The sequence below is a fragment of the Verticillium nonalfalfae genome (genome assembly GCF_003724135.2).
Source record: "Verticillium nonalfalfae strain VnAa140/NRRL 66861 chromosome Unknown scaffold_44, whole genome shotgun sequence".
Classification (NCBI taxonomy): domain Eukaryota; kingdom Fungi; phylum Ascomycota; class Sordariomycetes; order Glomerellales; family Plectosphaerellaceae; genus Verticillium; species Verticillium nonalfalfae.
This window is the reverse complement of record NW_021167269.1, coordinates 188,712-206,279: the sequence shown is the minus strand read 5'-3', so window position 1 is coordinate 206,279 and position 17,568 is coordinate 188,712. Positions and strand designations below refer to the sequence as shown.

General features: G+C 50.9%; 7 protein-coding genes across 7 annotated transcripts; 5 read left to right on the top strand and 2 right to left on the bottom strand.

Moving 5' to 3' along the window:
• Positions 1-813: 813 nt before the first annotated feature.
• On the top strand, positions 814-2,293 carry KGD2 (2-oxoglutarate dehydrogenase complex E2 component; the record flags this gene model as incomplete). Its single annotated transcript, XM_028640499.1, has 4 exons — positions 814-1,050; positions 1,113-1,481; positions 1,555-1,947; positions 1,997-2,293. The coding sequence occupies 4 exons, from the start codon at positions 814-816 to the stop codon at positions 2,291-2,293; spliced, it is 1,296 nt and encodes a 431-aa protein (XP_028495367.1).
• Positions 2,294-3,074: 781 nt separating this feature from the next.
• Positions 3,075-5,448, top strand: ORC1 (Origin recognition complex, subunit 1; the record flags this gene model as incomplete). Its single annotated transcript, XM_028640498.1, has 5 exons — positions 3,075-3,476; positions 3,528-3,958; positions 4,018-4,442; positions 4,614-4,649; positions 4,703-5,448. 5 exons carry the CDS (start codon positions 3,075-3,077, stop codon positions 5,446-5,448), a joined length of 2,040 nt encoding a protein of 679 aa, XP_028495366.1.
• Positions 5,449-5,522: 74 nt separating this feature from the next.
• Positions 5,523-6,601, bottom strand: PRP46 (pre-mRNA-splicing factor prp46; the record flags this gene model as incomplete). Its single annotated transcript, XM_028640497.1, has 3 exons — positions 5,523-5,608; positions 5,679-5,843; positions 5,899-6,601. The coding sequence occupies 3 exons, from the start codon at positions 6,599-6,601 to the stop codon at positions 5,523-5,525; spliced, it is 954 nt and encodes a 317-aa protein (XP_028495365.1).
• A 1,606-nt stretch (positions 6,602-8,207) lies between these two features.
• D7B24_006364 (uncharacterized protein) lies at positions 8,208-8,877 on the top strand (the record flags this gene model as incomplete). Its single annotated transcript, XM_028640496.1, has 4 exons — positions 8,208-8,250; positions 8,303-8,316; positions 8,367-8,604; positions 8,666-8,877. 4 exons carry the CDS (start codon positions 8,208-8,210, stop codon positions 8,875-8,877), a joined length of 507 nt encoding a protein of 168 aa, XP_028495364.1.
• Positions 8,878-9,574: 697 nt separating this feature from the next.
• On the bottom strand, positions 9,575-11,561 carry D7B24_006363 (uncharacterized protein; the record flags this gene model as incomplete). Its single annotated transcript, XM_028640495.1, has 4 exons — positions 9,575-9,624; positions 9,690-9,858; positions 10,010-11,397; positions 11,456-11,561. 4 exons carry the CDS (start codon positions 11,559-11,561, stop codon positions 9,575-9,577), a joined length of 1,713 nt encoding a protein of 570 aa, XP_028495363.1.
• Positions 11,562-14,564: 3,003 nt separating this feature from the next.
• On the top strand, positions 14,565-15,065 carry D7B24_006362 (uncharacterized protein; the record flags this gene model as incomplete). The annotated part of the gene is made up of 3 exons (XM_028640494.1): positions 14,565-14,594; positions 14,683-14,849; positions 14,900-15,065. The coding sequence occupies 3 exons, from the start codon at positions 14,565-14,567 to the stop codon at positions 15,063-15,065; spliced, it is 363 nt and encodes a 120-aa protein (XP_028495362.1).
• A 1,181-nt stretch (positions 15,066-16,246) lies between these two features.
• Positions 16,247-17,520, top strand: D7B24_006361 (uncharacterized protein; the record flags this gene model as incomplete). The annotated part of the gene is made up of 2 exons (XM_028640493.1): positions 16,247-17,212; positions 17,278-17,520. The coding sequence occupies 2 exons, from the start codon at positions 16,247-16,249 to the stop codon at positions 17,518-17,520; spliced, it is 1,209 nt and encodes a 402-aa protein (XP_028495361.1).
• Positions 17,521-17,568: the final 48 nt, after the last annotated feature.

Genomic DNA, 17,568 nt, shown 5'->3' with positions numbered 1-17,568 from the left:
TAAAAAAAGTATAATTTAGACTTAGAGGGAGTATATCGTAAGCTAATAGGTAAGATTAGAACTCTTAGAGAGAGGTAGATACGTAGATAATAGAAGAAATACGTTAAAACCTAAATATAATAACCTACGCTATATTAAAGAAATAGAGCTATAGCGTCTATGGAAAGACTAGTTATAATACGAGAACTTATTAATTAATTATATTAGAGTCGGATAATAGCGACGAGTAAATTTTAATATAATCCGATATCTTATTATTACGTTATTAATTAAAAAGGTTAGAAAAGTCGAGGTGGGTGGGCTACTCGCCTATATAGGCTACTCGCCCGTAATATACGTTATAGATAATTCTATTACTTATATATATATAATTTAACCCTTTTTTATAAAGTAATAATAATAATAATAATAGAAATCTAATTATAATATTAATAATTAAATACTTCTTTTCTTTTTACCTACTTAGCTATAGTATCCTTTTAAGCCTACTTAGGTTTCCACCCTTACGCTTAGTTGTGAAAGGCACTACTTACTAAGCTATTGGATAAATAGATATTCATTTAACAAAATTCTGATCGGAGCAGTACGGAACACAACGCTAACTCTCGGGCCAGGTCAGGTACCCGTGAGGTCAATTAAGCGTTTCCTCCATTTCCGACAGCTGCACTATATAAAAACATGGCCTCTACGCCTCGCTAAATCACGCCTCCATCCTCCGTATAACAGTAACAACACTTCAGACACACCCCCAGCGTCGACTCAGCGAAGCCGCCCGAACATTATTTCACTGAATTCCTTCCTCTAACCTTCATTATGATGTCAAGAGGAGTTCTCACGGCGGCACGCATGATGCCCTTACGTCGTTGCCAGCCACAACACGTCGCGATGGTGCCCATCATGATGCGACATGTGCGCAACTATGCCGACAAGATCGTTCAGGTCCCGCAGATGGCTGAGTCAATTTCGGAGGGAACATTGAAGCAGTGGCAAAAGTCGGTTGGCGACTACGTTGAACAGGACGAGGAAATTGCGACAATCGAGACTGACAAGGTGCCCTCAACCGAACACCTTGCTGTGTCCATCCTCCATACTGACTGAGGCTGCTTGCCTAGATCGACGTCGCTGTTAATGCACCAGAAGCCGGCACCATCAAAGAGTTCCTCGTCAACGAGGAAGACACCGTCACCGTTGGACAGGACATCGTCAGACTAGAGCTTGGCGGAGCACCTTCCAGCACCGAGGCCAAGGCGGATTCATCAAGCACACCGAGCCAACAAGGAAACGAAGCTGAGAAGCCTCAGTCCGAGCCTACGTCTGAGTCGAAACCCAAGCCCAAGTCGGAGCCAAAGCAAGATGCACCCGCTAGCGGCAGCAGCAGCAAGCCTGCTACGCCGGCGAAGGAAACAAGCAAGCCCTCGAAGGATGTTCCCAAGGAGGGCTCGAGCTCTGGTCCTACTCTCGGAAACCGTGAGGAACGTCGCGTATGTTGACCCTTTCGGCTGTAGTCTTTTCAGCCAGGTGACCATGGACAATTGCTCACCGAACACATTACAGGTGAAAATGAACCGTATGCGTCTCCGGATAGCAGAACGCCTCAAGCAGTCGCAGAACACTGCTGCTTCCCTGACTACGTTCAATGAGGTGGACATGTCATCGCTGATGGAATTCCGCAAACTTTACAAAGACGATGTTCTGAAGAAGGACGGTGTGAAGCTTGGCTTCATGAGCGCCTTTGCGCGCGCGACCGTTCTCGCCATGCGTGACATTCCGGCCGTGAATGCTTCAATTGAAGGCCCCAATGGTGGTGACACCATTGTGTACCGTGATTATGTCGACATCAGCGTGGCTGTTGCAACCGAGAAGGGTCTTGTGACACCCGTCGTGCGCAACACAGAGTCCATGGGCATGGTTGGCATTGAACAGGCAATTGCCGACATGGGCAAGAAGGTATGATTTTGGTCTTCATGGGTGAGTGACATGGCTAATTATTTTGCAGGCTCGTGACGGCAAGCTCACGATTGAGGACATGGCTGGTGGGACTTTCACTATCAGCAATGGCGGCGTTTTTGGTTCCCTCATGGGAACTCCTATCATTAACCTTCCCCAGACTGCCGTTCTTGGTCTCCATGCCATTAAGGATCGCCCGATTGCTGTTAATGGCAAGGTCGAGGTTCGTCCTATGATGTACCTCGCTCTCACCTATGACCATCGCCTACTGGACGGGAGGGAGGCCGTGCAGTTCTTGGTGAAGATAAAGGAGTACATCGAGGATCCAAGGAGGATGCTGCTGTAAGATGACAGTGTAGTCTGTATAACATGGATCGAGAGTGGTATGACGGCGTTGTTTATAGATAGTAAGGATTTCAGCTTCGCCTTGATTGTATATTGAATGTTTAACTATTTGACTTGCTCTATATACTACTTGGATGTTAATACTAATAATAAGGACTTAATAAGATATACCTATATATAAAGGATATAAATATATAGCTTTATATTCTAAAATTTAAAATAGAAGAATTATAGTAATAATAATTCCTTTATATTCTTAAAAGAATTATATTATAATTTTAATTAATACTATTTATTTAAGTATTTTATAATATTATAATCTAATATTATAAAGTATAATATATTTTTATATATTAGACTTATTTTTAACTTTTTATTTTAACTATATATTAAACTATAAAAATATTTTCTAATTTTAATATAATTTACTACATTTTTATATTTTAATTTCCTATATAGTTAAATTTTTTTTTTAAATTTTTCTTACTAAATTTTACTTATACTTAACCTATAATTAAATATTAATAAGACTTAGGTTTATTCACTAGTTATTTAATCCTTTTCTAATTACCTAGGTAGGTTGCCCGTCTGTGCTTAAGACCTGTCGCGTCTGCTCCTTCCATTGACGCGTCAGGTGGTGCGCGACTGTTCTCTGACTTCCTGAGGCATCGGTTGGCGATACGTCACTTCCTTGCCATCGGAACCGATCTTTCCAGCTTTTGTTCAATTACTCTGGCCATCGCGCACTCCGTACATCCACAGTGCATCTCAATAACATATCGATGGCAACAACGAAATCTCGAAATTCGCTGTCACGTCGCCAGCTCACCGGGGTGCCAAGAGACGACTCCGATGACGAACTCGGCACTGATGATATCCCATGGGAATGGATATATGAGGAGCCAGCTAAGTTCCATTCCGAGGACATTACCTCTAGTCACAAGAAAAAAGTCAGAGATACACCAAGTGCAGGTCGCAAAATAATCGGAGCCCAGCTGGAAGGATTTCGGTGTCTCGTCGGAGAGTGTGTATTGCTGAAGGCCGAAGGGTTGAAAGAGGCCTGGGTAGCAATCATCTGCAGCTTTTTAGACCGCGAAGATGGGGAAAAAGCAGCAGAGTTCATGTGGTTTTCCACGGACAAAGAGATTATCACGAAGAAGAAGAAGCGAAACGACTACCTCCCAGTATGCTATAGCCTCCGAACAACATCACAGGTCGATTGCTAACACCCGCAGCATGAGCTCTACATAACACCTTCATGGGATGTCAATCCTCTCACCGCTATTAATGGAAAGGCGACGGTCTTATCATTCGATATGTTCCAACGACGGTATCCATTAGGCAGAGCACCCCGAAACTCCAAGGTCTTCATGTGTCGCCGAGGATGCAACACAAGAACAGCCATCTTCACTGAAGAGTTTTGTTGGGAAGACATTTTTTGCGGTACCGAGGATGACATCCACGGCTTGGTGCAATACCTCCAAGCAAACACCAAATCGACAAGAAGGCAACCTCCAGGACGTGACGAGTCCTCCAAGGAATATAACGTAGCCGTCGATGATTCTTCTGGTTCAGAACAAGAACGAGCGCAGAAGAAGCGCAGGAAAGACCCGCCGACGCCTCACTCCAAGAAGACTACAGCAACAACGCCAACTTCGAGCAGAAGGTATTCTCGCGTCTCCTCTGACAAAAGCGGGCCCTCTACTGACTGGCCCTACCATACAGGTTCAAGGTGAAGAGGGCATTGCAGTTCACCCCTTTGGCAACACGCAGGCTGTCTCCTACCCAATTAAAGTCATCGCCATTCCAACTAGCCCGATCTCGACTGCATGTCGCATCGGTACCAACCAGTTTACCATGCCGTGAGCATGAGTTCTCATCCGTTTACTCCCATCTCGAGGCTGCGATTATTGATGGCTCTGGCAGTTGTATCTATATAGCAGGAACCCCGGGCACTGGGAAAACTGCTACCGTCCGTGAGGTTATAGGACGCTTGGAGAGCTGTGTCAGGTCCGATGAGCTCGATGACTTCATCTTTGTCGAGATCAACGGCATGAAGATTACCGACCCTCACCAGTCTTATAGTCTACTGTGGGAAGCTCTCAAAAGCGAGCGTGTCAGTCCAGTTCAAGCACTAGATTTGCTTGAACGTGAGTTCAATAACCCAAGTCCCCGACGGATACCATGTGTCGTCTTGATGGACGAACTGGATCAGCTTGTCACGAAAAACCAAAGCGTTATGTATAACTTTTTCAACTGGCCGGCACTACGACATAGCAGACTTATTGTGCTTGCCGTCGCCAACACCATGGATCTTCCAGAACGAACGCTGAGCAATAAAATAAGTAGTCGGCTGGGTTTGTGCATCAAGATTTTACCCCACTCAAGATTTGCATCTGACTCCCAACAGGCCTCACAAGGATCACATTTCCGGGTTACAATCATGAACAACTGATGAAAATCATTCAGTCAAGACTACAAGGTATCCCAGGCGACCTCGTAGAGCCGGATGCAATCCAGTTCGCGAGCCGCAAAGTCGCCGCCGTCAGCGGCGACGCTCGGAGAGCTCTCGATATATGCAGACGAGCAGTAGAACTTGCCGAAGCCGAGGCCCAACCTGTGCCCACAACTCCAAGCCACGGATCACACAGACACGGAAACGAAGACATCAAGACGACACAGCGCGGGGGCAGAGTTACCATCGCCACTATCAGAAGAGCTATCAATGAAGCCACGACTAACCCCATCCAGCAGTATCTCCGTTCTCTCGCTCTCGGACCACGATTGTTGCTCTTTGCTTTGGTGGCACGAACGCAGAAAAGCGGAACAAGCGATGCCACATTTGGCGATATTATGGACGAGGTACAACGTGTATTGAGTCTGGCGTCTGGAAGCTTACTGCCAGCGACGCTCCAAGCATTGCAAGGGTCGATGCCTATGGGATCTGGCGGCGTCCGTCCCAGCCGCTATACGGTAGTGACTGAACAAATGTGCTTGCAAACTGGCGCAATAGACCTCGCAGGTGCTGGAATTATCATTTTAGAATCGCAAAGGGCAGAACGTCCGTGCAAGTTGCGACTTGCAGTGGGAGACGAGGAGATCAAGATGGCTTTTAGAGACGATGCAGAACTGAGGGCCATGGGCGTTGGCTTATGAGTCGTACTCAAGACACTATAATATGGAACGCTGTAGAATTCCTGGCGATATGACAGAAGGCCGGCGCCATAATATCAAAACTTCCGGCGAGCCAGTGAAGGTTGCCAGACAAGGGGGTGCGTTTCCGGCGTGGCACTTTCATCTTGTTTCCAAATTTTGACTGCACACGACGTATTAGTATACGGAACATTATCAGGCAAAAAGTCCGAAGTGTGTTGGCGAGGACTCACTGGTTTTATCTGCCTCGCCGCAGATAAGGCGCAAGCCTGATCTGTCGAACGTCGAGCTCATAATTCCAGCTTCGGCATCAAGTGAACCGGGCTGTGCCGTTGTGTCCAAAGACTGAAAGCGGTGTCCGCTCTTCCAATCCCAAAAACTCATAGAGCCATTGTCACCTGAGTCCAGGGTTAGCTGACAGCTGGGCGACCCCGACTGACAAAAGTGACTTGCCTCCAGAAAATAAAACGTTTTCTTGATTCACGCTCAATGTGTTGATGATAGCGTTGTGCCCATCAAAATTTTGCATGAAGGCCCCCTCCGGACATTTCCACTGCTTGATGCTGCCCGTGCTTCCCGTTGCGAAGGTGAACTCGCTTGGGTGCGTGGCCAGAGCACGAACACCTTTTTTATGATGCGTCAAGACGCCCATGGTTTTGCCCGCTGCCAGGTCCCAAAGCCTGACTGTGGAGTCGAGAGACGAACTAATGACCTGAGGGTCTGCTTCCTGACACTTGACGTCGGAAACGGTTGCTGTGTGTCCCGAGAGAACATGAATGTTACTCCTGGTGCGCATGTCCCAGACTCTGGCTACACCATCCCGCCCTCCAGTTACGAGCACGTCCAAGGTTGGGTGCAATGCTAGGGTGTAGACGCCGCTAAGATGACCATGGTAGTGCCTGATAACCTTGTTCGTCTCCAGATCCCAGCATTTGACCATCTTGTCTTCGCCGCAGGAGAAGAGATAGGGGTGTCTGGGGCTAACAGCAAGACCTCGAACAGTCGAAATGTGACCAGTCAATGTAAGGCGTAGAGAGCCTGTCGCGAGGTCCCAGATTTTGATGGTACGGTCGCCTGCGCCACTGGCGAACCACTTGTTGCCTGGCTCTACTGTGAGACTCCTGACCCAGCCGAGATGTCCCGATATGACTCGCATCAGTTTCCAAGGAGGGTGCCATTGTGGTTTGAGAGGTTGTGTAGATGTGATCCGCGAGAGGCTCGTCTCATTGTGTCCAGTAGGTGGCTGCGAACCTGAACCAACAGTGTTGATGCTCGTCCCTGTAGGCATGTTCACCTCGTGCTCTACCGTTGTGGATTGTGGCCCTTCCAACAACTTCGTGCTTGTCGGCACGCCATGGGTAACTTTTGCAACCTGGCGCACAACATGTTTCCTAGACTTGCCTGATGGAGGCAGCTTTGCAGCAATTGCATCGGGTAGATCCTGGACGCTAGCATACTCGAGATCGAAGCGCCTGCCTGTGCTGGTGGTGCCGTCTATTTTCGTATCCGCTTCACCCGTCCTCTGTCGCTTGCTGGAGGGTAAAGTTGTCGAAGTGGTGAAAATGGATCGTGTCGTTCTTGCATTCCCATCCACCAGTCGGCCAAGCGTCGCAAGTCGGTCTGGAACAACTGTAGATGACATGTCGCTCATGGCTACTCAATATCCGAAGGAGGAAGGAGGTTAAACAGGTAGATATTTGCGGCTGGCTATCATTGGCCGTCAGTAAGGCTGTCGGCCGTTCGTGAGGCACGTCGCAAAAGTACCTATTGAGGATTGACAAGACTGTAGGCGAGAAAGCTGCCAATTCAGGCACTAGAGCTCTGGTTGAGAAGGTAGCTAAGCAGCACACGCCCTTTGGTCGGTGGGGTCGGCATGTGTGGGCCCATGCATTGCTTGAGCCACCTTCTTTGTAGCTAGCCGCCGAATCCCATGTTTACGTACCTACCTAGGTGGGCACGGTACCTAAGGTGAGGTACCTACTAGCTACTCCATTACCTACACAGCCAGATATACCCATGCCAATGTTGTAATCCTCCTCACGTCAGTCCTGTAGGGGAACACCAGCAACTTCAGATTGACAATTAGCAGCTTCTACTCAGGTTCTTGCAACCAGCTGTCGCTTTGACCGTCTTGCACCTCCCCCGTATCAGAGCTGCAAGGTCTCGTCCCTCAAGCTCGACTTAAGTCTTATAACGTCTGTTGAGATAGTGACTTGGAGGGTGTATCTCTGTCGTGAGATCAATCAGTTGTGAGCGCGTGCACGATGGACGAGCGGCAAGCCAAATTTGCACTTCATGCTGCTGCAAGGGAGGGCAAAGGTAACGCAACTGCCCTCCAGTAATAAACGGCCCCTTTGGCTTTGGCGAAATGTTTGTGCTCTGCCGTACTGACGTTTGCCATAGTGTCTCTGGCGGAGGCTATTTTAAAGGTGCGAATACAACCCCTTCTGGGCGAGACTATGGGTACAGATTGACGCCTTGGTACACCAGACGGACCCGAAGCTTGCAGCACGCGTAGACGACGATGGCCGAATGCCTATTCATTGGGCGGTATCTGCGAATCAAATTGACATCGTTGTGCTGCTTACTCAACTCCGTGGGTTTGACCCCGATGTGCAGGTAAGAGGCTTTGCTGGTCCCAGGTCTTCAGAGGCCAGCCTGGCTGGTTACGGTTCAACGCTGACAGCTCCTCTTGTACGAAGGACGGTAGCGGCTGGTCACCCGTGATGATCGCAGGCAGTCTACCGGACGGCGACGCAGTCATGGATGTCTTTCTCTCTCGGGGCGCCGATATCAACCTTAAGAGTCAGTGACCGGTCCTGCCCATTGTCTGCAGTCACTGACCTGCTGATGACAGACCTCAATGGACAGGTGAGCCCATTCCCTTGAGGCTGATAACGGTCTAAACTCAACCACGATAGAATGTTCTTCATTTCATCGCCTCGAAGAACAACCTCGACTTAGCCAAGCGTCTGCTAGCCTTGAAAACTCCAGTTTCTGCACGAGTGCGCGACAAGAGAGGCCAATATGCAATCCACAGAGCGTCAGCTGTCGGTTCGGTGCCGATGGTTAACTTGTTGCTTAAGCATAAAAGCCCATTGGATGCCACAGATAACTTTGGCTACACTGCCCTTCACCATGCTATAGCCGAGGGGCATGGTATGTACTCCAGTTTTATGCCTGAAACCTCACTCTCCCTTGTTGACTCGAGATGGTGCAGGCGATACAGCTGTCGCCCTGCTGAAAGCTGGGGCAGACGTTAGCAAACGCGACATGGAAGGAAACCTCGCACTCGATCTAGCGCCGGACAACGAGGTCTGCACCCTCATATCAAGACCCAATCTATGCCGCCTCCTTCATCTAACCTACTCACAGGTTCGTTACTACATTGAGCGTTTTGCTGAAGCTGAAGGGATCGAGCTTCTGAAGTAAACACGTCATGAGTGCAGAGAAGGAAGACGGAGGTGACTGCCATGATCAACTCAACTGCGTAGTAAAATTCCACAGCAATGGCTAGGCCTACAATGATTTCCCGAAGAACCATCACCCTTTTACTGTTCGTTCTACCAGGTCTCGGTACATGGCCTTAACATCCTCCACATCAGCTCGCAGCTCTTCCACAAGTTCGCTCTTCTCGCCAAGCAATTCAAGCGTGGTCTGGTATCTCTCGTTGATATTCGCCACCTCGTCCTCCAAGTCCAACACCTTCCTGGATGTCGCTTCTGCAGATTGCGTTTCCTTCATGAGAGCAACCAACTCCGCCCGGGCCTCATCTCTTTGACCTGATATTCTAGACAGCTCCTCTCTTGATGCCATCTTCTCTCCCTCAAGTCGCCGAATCGCCGCACTCATGCGCTCAACAAGCTGGACTGATGGTCCCGCTCCAACAGTTGATACTGATACCATGTCTTGCATCATTTGGCGTGGAGAAGAAGACGTATCTAACACGTCTGATATGTCATCTCGTTCACCCAGATGTGACGTTGCCGTATGCACGCCTTCCCGAGGTGGATCGAACGAAGCCATGGACACTGAAGACGAAAGGCCGGCGCTGTTCGGGAGGACGAAATGCCTTAAAGGGGGCTGGCTTGACAATCGCCTACCTGGCGAATATGATTCGTGAAAGCCGTCAGCGACGCTGCCAGGAGTTGAGATTTTGCGACCCTTGCTGGATGGCCCCTGTGAAACGAGGTCTGAGCTGAAAGTCCTTACGGGCACAGACAGTAAAGGTGAATCTGGCCGACTCTGTATCCTTGGCGATGCGACTGGGACGTCCTCCAGCCAAAGGCGTCGGTCAGGATTATCCCAGCGTTCCGCTTTCCAGTTGGCTAGTTGTTTTTCGAAATCTGCCTTGGCTTGTGCAAGCGCAGCATCCGCTGCCTCTGCACGCTTCTGGAGTGTGACGAGCTGGTCCTTGAATTGGTCAGATTCAGGCTGACTATTCGAGATTCTGTTGCTCAGATCGTGGATTTCTTCTTCTTGTCGTTTGCAGCGAAGTGTCTGATCTCTTGTCAGCCCAAATTAAATATGCTTGGAGGGGCTGTTGACACAGCCTTTGACTGACCGTTTCCCTAGCCTTCTTTCTCATATCTGACTCTCTCCGCAATGCATCGTTTCTCTCCTTCTCCAGATTGCTTAGGCGTGTGGCGAGACTAGCTTCTATTCCCTGCCAGTTTTCGCTAGCAATAGCGTGCTGAGTCTGGAGTGTTTCCATTTGTCGCAAAAGTTTGGCCTGAGAGTCGCCGACAGCCCCTGATGAAGCCTCTTCTGCTAGAGCCCGCATGGCCTCGAGTCTGCCCTCGATTGCCTGCATTTCACCTTGCAACTCCAATTGAGCAATACGTGAGCGTTCCGCAGCCTCATCAGCTTTTTCTCTGAGCTCTGCTTCCCTCTTCTTGGCTCGTTCGGCGACCAGATTCTTCTCGACCTGCAGTGACGCGATGTTGTCCTCGAACTCCCTGGCTCGTCGTTTTTCAGCTTCTAAAGCTTCAGCGAGAGACCGCGACGCGGATGTATCCGCTTCGTCTATTGCTTTTTGTAGATCTTGTCGAAGAGACTCAATAGTGATCTGCTTTGCGCTGAGGTCTGATCGCAGCATGCTCAGCTCCTCACGCATCTTTGCCGACCCAACTTGCCACTCGAATCTAGCTCTCTCAAGCTGTTCGAGCTTTGTTTCGCTTGCACGAAAGTCAGCTAGACCCGCCCGCGCCTGCTGAAGCGCGGCTTTCAGCTCGGCGTTGGCCTTCTCATTATCGGCCACCTGAATCCTGAGCTTCTTTATCGCATTTCGGTGCTTCTGTTCAGTAGCAGCCATGCCTCTCCCTTCCTCCATGAGCACTGCGATCCTTTCATCTTTTTCAGCCAATTTTCGCTCCGGGGTGCCCGATTGAGTATCGTTAATAGCATTCCTCGCAACTTGACTGGCTTCACGGGACAAATACTGCAATTTGGCCTGCAAGGCATCAACCTGCTCGATATATCGATGAACCTCACCACGATGCTCAGCCTCCAAGGTCGAAATCTTGACGTCCAAGGATTGACAGCGACTACAGAGTGAATCGGAAGGTGTTGTCGTCACTTCAGAAGATGGAGGCAACTTGATTGCGAGGTGTTCCTCCTCGAGCTCGATAGGCTCAGCGCCATCGCGCTTCGCATCTTCTCGCACGTCATCTAACCCAGTGCCGTGTGTTTCGTTCGTGGACAGAGGTTCAATGACAGCTGCCCCGACCGCAGCCGTCTGCGGGCTTTCTGGACCACGCAGTTGTTGGACCTGATTCTCAGCGCTATTTTCCGATGTGGTGGAAGCTTTGTTGTTCGGAAAATCATTGGAATTGACTGTGATACTAGAGACCTCGGTTGCGTTGCTGCCGCCTTTGGTTGCGATAGCTTTAGCCAAGCGCTCTTGCAAGCGATCGTTCACTCGGTTACTACTGGAGGACGTTCGGGGCGACGCTATTGACTAGTAAGCCTATGGCCTAATACAGGCCGTCGTGACAGCAATTTGACTTACCCGGCACATTTTTGGCCTGGACAGTTGCAGATTGACGCTGAGGGTTGCCGCTCGTGCTCTGTGCTTGTTTCGTGGCATTCGGTCCACCTTCACCTTCAGCGAGCATATTGTCAAGATGCGCCTCCATGCCCGCCACAGCTTGTGACAACAACGAGCCCCATCTCGAGCCTTTCCCCTGATTCGCCATATCTCAGAGCTCCTATGAGGATAGCGATGAACGTAGGAATCTGTGCAATGCGTTCATCTCGTGCCCAGATGGTCGTGACCAGGCTGGGAGCGGTGTCGGTGATCGAATCTAGAGCATTGAGTGAATAGGCGTCAACACGCAGACGGGCAGCTCGGGCTTCGAGGCTTAAGGGTCGCAGTCGTTTCGCTGATCCGTAAAGTCGATCAATTATGGCGGTCCAGGAAGCGTTGCTGACAAAATCAATGGACGTGTCTGTGTACCAACCTTCATAAGAAATGCCACAAGGTCACGGGTAGCCTTCGCTATTCTGGCGTGACACCTTCCTACTTGAAGTGCGGTAGGTAGGTACACGAAGCTCAAGGAGTACGTGGTAGAAGACGGAATGGTAAAAATAGATCACCTTACCGCTTGGCTCCATCTAACAGGTAGATTATTGGCGATGACTAAGCACACTCCTCCTTCCCAAGTCCATTAGACTAGGTGGTAGGTAGATGGGCCCTGGTGTTCAATACATATTTACGTCATTCTCGACAGAAACCATGGCCAGCTCCCTCTAGCAATCCCCCCGAAATGTCTATCTACCATGCATACTTGTCATACTATCGGCTCATCTTGGTATCCGACCCGCAAGCCTCTCACCTTATCAGCCCAACCTTGGAGGGGACAGGCGAGCTGTGTCAAGTTTTTGCGGTTGACACTTCAGGCAATTTTTTTGTTCTTATTTTTTTCATTAGCTTGCCAGTCATGCTGCTGCTTGAAGGAAAAGCTTGTTTGAATAGTCGGTGCACGTACGTAGCTCTTCTCTTGGTATGAGTTGCTTCGAGTTGAAATGCAAGGGGGAATGGACACATGGCCTTCCCAGAGCATGCCAGTCATGGAGAGGACGCGTACTCCACGCGCTTCGGCAGCCTCGGCCTACTGCTTTGGATTCTCTGGTGGCCATTCCGAGCACTGAACCATTGGCCACCCCCCCCCCCCCCCACCAGCGACAAGCTCAACCTGTTTTGTCACAACCACCCCAATTTTCTCCATCACTTGTCTGATACCGCTGTTGCCCAACTAAATCACCAGTCTGTAATCTGTGCCTACAGTGAGGTGTCGTTGGTTCAACCACTGAGCACGCCGCATTACTCACGTCAAGTCCAACCTGCGATTGCTTGTCACGAGACGCGCTCGACAAGATGAGCTCAACGACTCCTTCTAGGGGCCCATCATTTGGTTTTCCCTACGATGACAGCAACGGCCACGAAGGTTTCTGGGGTCCGAAAACTGTGACCCTGAATTTTTGTGAAGAGGTAGCGTCTCCCTGAGTTCAAATTCAAACATGCAGCAACAGAAGACCGCCGTGCTGATATGGACCTGAAGGATTACGTTGTCTCGTACTACTGCGCAGAAATTTGCAATGTTGGTTTCACTGAACCCCTTGTCGTGCCATCTCTAATGCCGCCTTCTTGGCGACAAACAGACATTGACCAATTTGCTGTTCCTGTGGCTAGGGGCCCGAGGCATTCAGAATTGTCTGAAGCATAAACACGACCGCATCTTTGTGATATCTTTTCTAGGATACATCATTGTCGGCGCAGGCTCAACAGCTTTCCATTCCACTCTGAAGTGTAAGCTTGAACGCGGTTGAAAGCCGCAGATATCCTGAACTGCGGCGATTCGTTCTGACCTTGTGCAGATCCTATGCAACTCGTTGACGAACTGTCCATGATTTATACAACATGCGTTATGTGCTTTGCAACCTTTACATATCGCAGGTCAAATCGGTTCTCGGCGTGCCTGGGCTTTGCGCTCATTGCCTTGGCAGCATTCATAACGGTACAGTCAGAATCTGGTATCCGACACCTCGACCATGCAGCTGACTTTCAAATCCGCCATGTAGGCGTACTATCATATCTCAAAAGACCCCCTGTTCCATCAAAACTCCTATGGTATCTTAACGGCAATTGTTCTACTCCGCAGTGTCTATGTCATGGAGACAGAGCTCCGACCGAAACTCCATGCTCAAGATCCTGCCAAAGCCAAGCGTATCCTGGCAACCATGTGGTTGATGGTAGGTACAGGGATCGCGGTGTTTCTTGGCGGATTCTTCATCTGGAATCTGGATAATCACTACTGCAATACAATTACCCGTTGGAGGAGGCGTGTAGGTCTTCCATGGGGGATCTTACTGGAGGGACATGGTTGGTGGCATTTGATGACGGGTCTTGGAGGTACAGTTTGACATGCCCACAATTTGCTGGTCCCGTCTCACGCTCGGTCAGCTCACTTGCTCCTGGCTGGAGAAGCTAATGCGACTGAACAGGATACTACTACATTGTATGGGGCATCTGGCTTCGGCGGTGTCTTGGAGGCCGCGAGAACGAGTACAAGCTGCTGTGGCAGGGCCACCTGTTGTCTGTCCCACAGGTGGTGAGGGTCAAGGAGAAGGTGTAGCGAGCGTGATCAGTGGCGCGTAACAAATGACAACGAGGCGCGAGGTACTGCGACGCTGTGGGAAGAAAAGCCTGTTGCTAGAAGAAGGTGCCTCAAGAAAAACTTCCAAGTGTACTGTACATCAACATCAAGTCAGTTCGGCAACAGTGTTTGCCCCATATACACAATACATGCAAGGGGGCCATGATGCCGTGGTCTTAGCGCCAACCGATAGGCATATCGATAGTGTTCGAAAGAGGTGGGGATCCGCCTGAAGAGCTCGACTCTGCCGCTCGCCTCTCTCCGTGCCCATGTTGCCTACATCGCCTGCGACAAACGAACTCGCACCAACACTTCGGCAACCGCTGGACAGCGCATGCCACTGAAGGCACGGCTCGCACCGTCGACGTTCGAATCTACGACTGAGCAGACTTAGCTGCATAGTCAACTGACTCGCCTAGCAACCGACTTGGGCCGCGCAACCTGTTTACAGGGCTTCTCATCATGTCGATTCCTAACCAGGCTCTGGAGAAGGTCTGTAAGGGCCCATTTTGACACACGGCACAGCCTTGGAATAGCAGCAGCGGGGCAATAGGCTAATACGGATTGCGTGACTGAACAGTTGATGAGGGAGATTGAGGGCCAGGCGATTGCAGCCCAACAACAGATTGGACAGGCGCGGTCGCAGACGGCGTCCAAGCAGCGTGAAATGCGCATGCTGCGTTTGACTTTGGACGAGGTTTCCGGGCTCCCGAGAGGGTCCAATGTGTTCGAGGGAGTCGGCAAAATGTGAGTCCATTCGGGTCAGCTCTCGTGTCTCAGCACTCACCAACCGCCAGGTTCGTTGCGCTACCTACGCCAAAGCTCACAGAGAAACTGGACACTCAGATCAAAGATAAGGAAAACGAGGTGGAGAAGCTTGGACAGAAACTGCATTATCTTGAGACGACCTTTAAAAACAGCCGACAAGCGATTGATCAGATGCTCAAGTCCCAGGGTGCCTGAAGGCGGAGACGGATGGGGTTTGGGGGCACTGGAGCAACATGGTGCACAGCTTACCTTATCCACCCACAACCCAACCCATTTCAAAAGAAAGCCCGGACGAGGACACAAGTGCACCGGCTTGAGACGCCTCGCTAGCCATTCCTATGATCGGCGTCTTGCCCACGTTCTTCGCTCAGAGTGGATTCTGCTGCCGTTTATTGGCCTTGTTCTGCGTCCACGACGTCTCTGTTGCGGTGTTATGTGTTTGCCAGGGTTCAGCTAGACAGGTAGATGTAGCCTTCGAGCTGGCTCCAATACACAGCTGTTTCTCTCCAGGCACCGTGCGATAGACAGAATGCCAGTCCGGTACAGGCCGTGTACTTTTCTGTCTCTGGCTTGCTCAGCAGCGCAGAACACATTGTGAGACCAAAGCTGAGGCAGGCAACCACATCAGAAGGCTCCCGAGTTGTGAAGTCGGGGTGACCTGGATTGGTCCTCGCCGGCGTCGCTGATCCCAGCAGCCTGCTGTCGTTCCCACCATTTCCCCTTCGTCAGTAGGCCACCCCGCTCCTCATACCAAATTCTCATCTTATTGGACAGCGAACGGGGTCTTGGGGTCAGCCGTCCCGTTGGTGGTCGCGCCAATCCAATAAAATACGATCAGCTCCTCTCACCAACATCCATGGATGCCTTCTGGCCCCCAAATCCTTCCGAGCCACGACATGGCCACGGTGCAGCCCTACAAGGGCGCCAAAGCCCGACATGGGCGCCGATGTCGATTGTCAGCCTGTCTTGCGTGAAGGATGAGGGGGTTATGCATGCGACCAGCAGAATGAGTGGCGGAGGACTGGCGAAGAGCGAGATGGGCGCTCGAAGATAAAACGCCGACACGCACCCTACTGCCCTGCCGACCCTTATTCCCCTCCCCCTCCCGCGCACTATTTCCCTGCCCACCCACGCTCAACTGTATCGCCGCCCTCCATACGGGGATAGTTCGAATACTCGCGGCTACTCTGGACACACAAGCCATCCTCTCCAGCCTGTTCCTTCACCCCGCTCTACACATCATCCAAGTAGGCGTTGCAGGTGCTTCAACATCGTCGGCCCCTTCCCCTCCCCTCTGTGTCAGCATTAAGAGAAACCTCGCCTGACCCCCTGGAACACGACTCTTTTCCCAAGGATAGCGACTGTTCGTTACCAAAATGAGTAGCTACTACTCCGACGACGAGGATCTGAACATACATGTATCAAGAAGGCGCGCTTCCCCGCCTTACAATTATGTCGAACCGCCTCGGCACCGCCCAGTGAGCTACTTTCCCACAGAGCAGCGGCCTCAATCCTATCTTGTACCGGAGCGCACTGTCATTAGGACCCGCTCTCGCTCGCGCGAGCGCTTCCGACGTCCCAGCCCGCCGAACTCCCCGCCGGCGCCAGCCCCCGCGCCAGCTCCCGTTATTATTAACAACCGCATTTACAATGAGCACTCGGATTCCGAGGATGATCGGCGCGGACTCCAAGTCATGCCAGCCCGCCATCGGGACCACTCCCGCTCCCGTTCGCGATCCGGGTCCGGTTACATGACCCGAGAGGAGTTTGAAATGGAGCAGACACGACGAGAGCTGGAAGAGATGCGGCTTCACCAAGCTCGTGATAAGGAGGAGCGACGAGCTCAGAAAGAATTCCGCGAGGAGGCTGAGCTGCAGCGTGCCAAGCGCGAACTTGACACCATTCGTGCGCGGGAACAGCAGGCCAAGGAAGAAGCACGCATTAAAAAAGAATTCGAGCTGCAACGTTTGCGTGAGGAAGAGCGGGAAGCCGAGGAAAAGGAGAAGCTCGAAAAACAGGCCAAGGAGGCTGTTGCAAAGTACAAGCAGAAGGAGCTGGAACGAATCGCGCAAGAGCAGAAGGAGAAGGACGCGCGCGAAAAGGAATACAAGCGACGTCTCCAAGAGGACCTCATCAATTCAGGTGTCGACGAGAAGCATATTGCTGCCATCCTAAAGAAGGAGAAGGTTCCAGAGAAGGTCAAGGCGCCAGCAGCACTCCCTCAGGTACCCTTTGTGCCAGTCGGCAATGCGGTAGCGCGCCCAACCTACACACGCATGGCCCGTAGGCACCTGTCCATCGAAACATTACGGACTTACCGTATCGAGTATGAAGTGGATCAGGTATGTAGTGACCTACGGAAGCAACGGTTTCTAGCAATGTTGTTCATACTGATCGTGTGTTCTAGGATCCCGATTACGTCCTCATCAGACGTTGGGTACCAGAATGGGAACAGGACACCCTTTGGAAGCATACCAGAGATGTCCGCGAGAAGAGGTCAGGTCGGCTCTTGTTGGATGTCGGAGATGGGGACAAGAGGCGAGATCGCGATGACCCAAAGTTTGAGTGGGTGAGGAAGAAGGGGGGAGACCGTAAGCGTAGCAAGTCGCCTGCGCTCCTGATGTACCTGGCCGGTGCTCGACCGGCCTGAAATGAAGCAGCCAAGATGATGCTGCTTGCGCTGTACGTCAATGGAAGA